Raw genomic sequence first — 6,223 nt, 5'->3', positions numbered from 1 at the left:
CACACACACACACACACACACACACACACACACACACACACACACATGTGCACACATATGTAAATACATATATCATTGTCATCAACATCTAATATCCATTTTCCATGCTGGCATGGGTTGAAGAGGATTATATGTGTCGGTGGCACGTAAAAGCACCCACTACACTCTCGGAGTGGTTGTCGTTAGGAAGGGCATCCAGCTGTAGAAACTCTGCCAGATCAGACTGGAGCCTGGTTTTAGCCATCTGGTTCACCAGTCCTCAGTCAAATCGTCCAACCCATGCTAGCATGGAAAGCAGACGTTAAACGATGATGATGATGATGATGATGTTGATGATGATAATGATATATATATATATATATATATATATATCAACATCATCATCATCATCATCATTAAACATCTGTCTTCCATGCATGCATCAGTAGGACTGTTGACCGGAGCTGACCAGGTAGAAGACTATCCCAGGCTACTGTGCCTGTTTTGGCAGGGTTTTTGTGGCTGGATGCCCTCCCTAATGCCAGCCTCTCTGCAGAGTGGAAACTTGCAGGGTGTGGGTAAGTTAGTCTTATTGACCCCAGTACTTGACTGGTACTTAATTTATCAACCCTGAAAGGATGAAAGACAAAGTCCACCTCAGCAGAATTTAATAATAATAATAGTGGTAATAATGGTTTCAAATTTTGACTCAAGACCAACAATCTCGAAGGGAGCGAGAATTCAATTCCATCAACTAGTATTTCACTGGTTCTTGTTATTTTTATCATTTTTCTTTTTACAGGATCCTCTCACAACTGAGTTGATTTTGATGAATGATTCAGTCCTGTTTGTGTCTGAGAAGATTCCTCCACCAATTTACAATCTCCAAGATTTTGATGTACCTGATGCCATCTCCCAGGTAATTTTAATGCCTGCTTACTTGGCATTTCTTTGTTTACTGCCTTATAGAATATTCAGATGGTCAAGTGAATAGAATATTGGACAATCAGCATAGAGGTCATTCACACACATACTGATAGAGGTCAGGTCAGGTGTAGGACCATGCATTGTTGCAGCATGTCACTGCATCTATCATTTGTCAAGATCTGCTTGGGTTGCCCTAGTCAACCCTCAAAGCACTGCCCCAGTCACTTACCATCTTAGTGAAATATTTCCTTATCCACTGTGAACATGAGGGATGTGGCCAACCAACACGATCCATTACCCCTGTCAGATCCTCAGAGAAGAGAACATGATATACAGGATCCAACCCAGAAAATCGAACAACATGACCAAACAGTCTGAGTTGACAATCCTGAGTCATAGAAGTGACAGGATGCATCCTGGTTCCTGAGAATAGTTCTTCTGCGAAATGTCTTGATATTGGAGGAGTTCAGGCAGCCCCCAAAGGTTTCAGACAGTGTCCAAGTCTCGAAACTATAAAACAAAACAGTGAGGATCAGACACCTGACGATACAGTGAGGACCAGACAACTTTGTCCTCTTGTTCAGGTATCGGCAGCACCAAACACCCTTGTCCAGTTAGACTCCCCCATACACACACACATACACATAAGTGACTGGTTTCTGTAGAATTTCTCATATTCTTTGAGTTTATCCTGAAATAAAATCAGATTCAGTAGGTCTTTGATCCAAAGATATCCTGTCATGGCCATCCTGTATTGTATTCAAACATTGTGTATCTTGGACTGTATTCTTCTTCATTGTGTCTTTACAAGAATGTTAAGTGTGATTTGGCTACTATTTCTAACAGTTTATAGGTGTGTGTAGGAAAGGAATTCATAATCTGGGTCATAGTTTCCCCTGGTGAGGGGGTAGTGGTGTTGTTGGTACACAAACACAAAGGGCTGGCGAATGTTGAGGGGACATTGTAGAGTGTGGATCTGTGCATGTTTCAAAGGTCTTGGATTTTTTTGTAGAAATAAAATAAAATATAATTAATCTTTTAGTGTTAGAATTTAAACTGGTCGTATCTAATCCAAATATTCTACCTGTTCAGAATTTCCTGATCCAGCCTCTCACACCCACCCTACAATGTCATTCTAAAATAAACAATCACATTTTCCAAATCTTGAAGCTGCAAAATAATGCAAGATTAATTTAAAACAATGTGAATAAATAAGCATCACATTTGACAAAGTAATCTGAATGCTAAAGGATTAACCCCATTGGCATTTAATCTGGCCATGTCTCGCCCAAATATTCTGCCTGTTTTATGCCCAAACCAGCCAGATACAGCCTTTCTCACCTGCTCTACAATATCATTTTTAGGATAAAATGTCACATCATTGATATCTTGCAAAATGATGTGAGGAAATAAGGATCACATGTGACTGTGTAATTTGAATGTCAAAGGGTTAAAACAGGTACAAAACTTAATTTTGACGTACCTGATGCCATCTCCCAGGTAAGTTTAACGCCTGCTTTTTTTGAAAAAGAAATTTTTCCCAAGCTTTCATGGCTTTAACTTTGTGCCTTCTTTCTACATTTCCAGTTTCTGAAAGACTTTCCCAGTCTGCAGCCAAGAACCATTCAAGCTTATTGTTGGCGCCCAGCCATACGTGGCAAGGATATCATTGGCATCTCTCCACAGAACTCTGGCAAGACCTGGGCTTACCTCGTTCCAATTCTCTCCAACCTCTGCCAGTATACAATGTATGCAGACATTCAGTATAGCAATGGGGTTAGTATTAACTCTTTTACTTCTTTCATTGGAGTACTACCGATTTTCCAGTGGTTTTTGTTTGTTTCATTTTGAATTCATCATCATCATCATCATCATCATCATCATTAAGGCGGCATGCTGGCAGAATCATATGCTGGGTGAAATGCTTAGTGGCATTTCGTCTGTCTTCAAATTCTGTCAAGGTCAACTTTGCCAATCATCCTTTTGGGGTCAAATAAATGTTCCATTGTTTGTCCTCCACTTCTGCTTGATAACCTGTGTTGGTGTGCTTATTTCCTCATAACTTACTGACCTATAGAATAAGTACCGGACTTGAAAAAAATAAGTCCTGGGGTTGATTTGTTTGATTAAAACCCTTCAAGGTGGTGCCCCAGCATGGCCGCAGTCAAATGATGAAAATAAGTAAAAGATAATATACATATATATATATATATATATATGTATATGTCTTTTGATATGTATTTGTGTCCCACCTCTTGACAACTGTTGTTGGTTTGTTCACATCCTTGTAACTTACTGGTATGGCAAAAAGACCAATAGCATAAGTAGCAGGCTTAAAAAAACCCTTTAAAATGGTGCACCAGCATGGCTGCAGTCTAATGATTGGAACAAGTAAAAGACGAAATATATATGTGTGTCCGTGTGTGTGTGTGTCCATGTGTGTTTGTGTGTATCCTTGATTAGACATCACGTGATGTTTGTAAAACAGCTTCACCATCATACAAGTGTGGTTTTCCATTTCCAGTTTTTTTTATTGAAAACATGTCCAGCCACAAGCAAATATTACCTTATCTGGAAACAGGTGAGGGTTGACTACAGGAAGGGCATTCTGCCGTAGAAAATCTGCCTGAACAGATTACACCTGACCCATGCAAGCATGAGAAAGTCAACGCTAGATAATAATGAGGATATCATTGTTCTTTTGTTTTTTTTTTTATATTGTTATTTTATTCTTTTGCGAGTGTTAGTTTTGCCTGGTGGAAGTGGCCGCTTAAAAACAACAGAAAGAAAAAGAAATAGTAAGAGTTCTAACTAATGGTTGGCGTCGATTTTATTCTATGAATGTCCTTCTGTTCTCATTCTATAGCCCTTAGCCATAATCTTGGTCTCATCTTGGATCAAAGCTGAAGAAGTCTACGAGCAGTGCCGTCGGTTGGCATCGGCGCACAAAGACATCGTCGTAGAGGTCATCTACGGTGGGGGTGCGGAACACAATAAATCGGTAAGCTCGTTGTTTTTTTTTCCTCATTTTCTTTTTTTTTTTTTTGTGAAAGATATGAGCTTTGATTGTTGACATACTTGATATCCATTAAATATAATGTGTGTGTGTGTGTGTGTGTGTAAGGTCTTGAGAGGATAGAAAAATGGTTTATTTCCAATGCAGCACTTTTGGATTCCTACACTGTTGGATTCTAGTTGTTGGTAAGATTGAAATTCTTTAGGTGTAGAAAATCCAGGTGTCACAATAGTGACACCTGTTATGTGGGTTTATACATAGGTATACACACACACATGCACACATAATTTAAAGTGTATTCTGTTAGGAACATATTAGAATACAAAAGAGCTCGTTCACCCCTTAGAATTACCAAATAGCTGGTAGTTTTCCAACTCTAGGCTTAGGCATTCATTGTGTGTGCAAGATAAAAGTTGGAGGTGTTAGCACCAAATTCAAAGATTTACTTACGGGGGACAGTGATTATATATCACCTGAGGAGATGCAACTGGATCCCATTATACAGGTAGACCGTTGCTTAATTTAAATCCTGTATATATGTGGATCTGTGTAGTATTGAAACATGTGTAGTGTTTGTTAAATAGCTGTCTAGACCTACTCCTTTCTGTTGACTCTATTTATTCGATTTTTATATACATACATATACGTGGCACTCTGTCGGTTGCGACAAGGGTTCCAGTTGATTCGATCAACGGAACAGCTTGCCCGTGAAATTAACGTGCAAGTGGCTGAGCACTCCACAGACACGTGTACCCTTAATGTAGTTCTCAGGGAGATTCAGCGTGACACAGAGTGTGACAAGGCTGGCCCTTTGAAATACAGATACAGCAAAAACAGGGAGAAAGTTGTGATGAAAGAGTACAGCAGGATTCGCCACCCCACCTCCCCTGCCAGAACCTCATGGAGCTTTAGGTGTTTCCGCTCAATAAACACTCATAATACCCGGTCTGGGGATCGAAACCTCGATCCTATGACTGCGAGTCCGCTGCCCTAACCAGTAGGACTGGGCCATTACACCTCCACACTATATATATAATACCTACATACTTATCAGATATCAGCATCATTATCATCTATTAACGTTGGTTGTTCATGCTGGCACAGGTTGATGGCTTTGTCTTTATATATAGAAATACATACACACATCTATATACATGCATAAAGTATATATGTGTATATATATTTGTATGAGAGTAGTGCATTATATAACTAGTGATTTGGTGTTTTGTAAATGTTTTTTGTTTTGTTTCTGTGTTTGTTATTTCAGGTGAGTTTGTTGAATGGGTGTCACATCCTGGTGGCCACCCTACCATGTCTCAGCCGAATGATGATCAACCAGTACACTAACCTCAACAGGCTTTGTCATTTGGTAAGTGTTCTTTTACACATCTCTAGCTGACTGAGAGAGAGAGAGAAAGAAAGAAAGAGATGAATCTGCATATATTTTAGTTTGTTGGTTTGTTTTGCATCTATCAATACTAGCATGGGTTAGTTCAATATATTGTTGCAATATTTTACAGCCTATGTCTTTCATGGCACCTTCAGCAATATCTTCTATGGCTTTTAGTCAACCATAAGCCTTGTAATTATGTGCATCCTTGTCTTGATGTCATGCATTAGTTGTAAATGAGTGTTATCATTGTATAAATGGTGTCCTTTGTTTTCAATCTTCCATGAAAACATGCCTGACTATGTGGAAGCATTAGCATGCTTGGAAACAAGTGAAGGTTGGTAACAGGAGGAGAATCCAGCTGCAGCAAATATGTCTCAGCGAACTCTGTCAGATCCATGCAAGGATGGAAAAGCGGAAATTATAGTGATGATGGTGATATAAAATCTAAATGTTTAGAACTCATGATTCTTCTGTTATTTAGCTTTTTTTTTTTACATTATCTCTCTGTCTTCTGTCTGTTTGTCTCTGTCCAACCATAGTCACAATAATCCCTTTATATCGTTTTTTTTTTCTCTAATTCCTTGTTAACAGATTATTGATGAAGCTGATATCATTCTTGAAGACTTCTACAGTGATGCAAGTATTTCATTGCTTTGTTTGTTTTGTTAATTAACCCTTTCGTTACCAACCCAGCTGAAACCGCCTCTGGCTCTGTAGTACAAATGTCTGGTTTTCATAAGTTTTGAATTAAAATCTTCCACCAAACCTTAGTCACAATTTATGTTCTTAACACTAGCTGAATGATAACTAAGTTATTTTTCTAAATTCTTTGTTATATTTAAAATCAATTGAAAGAAACACAGAGCATCTCAACAGAAAGATGGTAACAAAAGGGTTAAAATATATAT

At 38.6% G+C, this 6,223-nt stretch overlaps 1 protein-coding gene across 2 annotated transcripts in view; it reads left to right on the top strand.

Annotated features, from left to right (window-relative positions):
- Positions 1-781: 781 nt before the first annotated feature.
- LOC106875569 (putative ATP-dependent RNA helicase TDRD12) overlaps positions 782-6,223 on the top strand; it is a 36,826-nt gene continuing 31,384 nt past the window's right edge. For both annotated transcript variants that reach the window (XM_014923774.2, XM_052975116.1), the window contains exons 1-5: positions 782-898; positions 2,494-2,682; positions 3,773-3,907; positions 5,190-5,291; positions 5,907-5,951. In XM_014923774.2, the coding sequence (XP_014779260.2) occupies positions 809-898; positions 2,494-2,682; positions 3,773-3,907; positions 5,190-5,291; positions 5,907-5,951 (561 nt within the window). In that variant the 5' untranslated portion in view covers positions 782-808. The remainder of the gene's footprint in view (positions 899-2,493; positions 2,683-3,772; positions 3,908-5,189; positions 5,292-5,906; positions 5,952-6,223) is intronic.

Source organism: Octopus bimaculoides, chromosome 20 (genome assembly GCF_001194135.2).
Source record: "Octopus bimaculoides isolate UCB-OBI-ISO-001 chromosome 20, ASM119413v2, whole genome shotgun sequence".
Taxonomy (NCBI): domain Eukaryota; kingdom Metazoa; phylum Mollusca; class Cephalopoda; order Octopoda; family Octopodidae; genus Octopus; species Octopus bimaculoides.
This window is presented reverse-complemented; position numbering and strand designations above follow the sequence as displayed.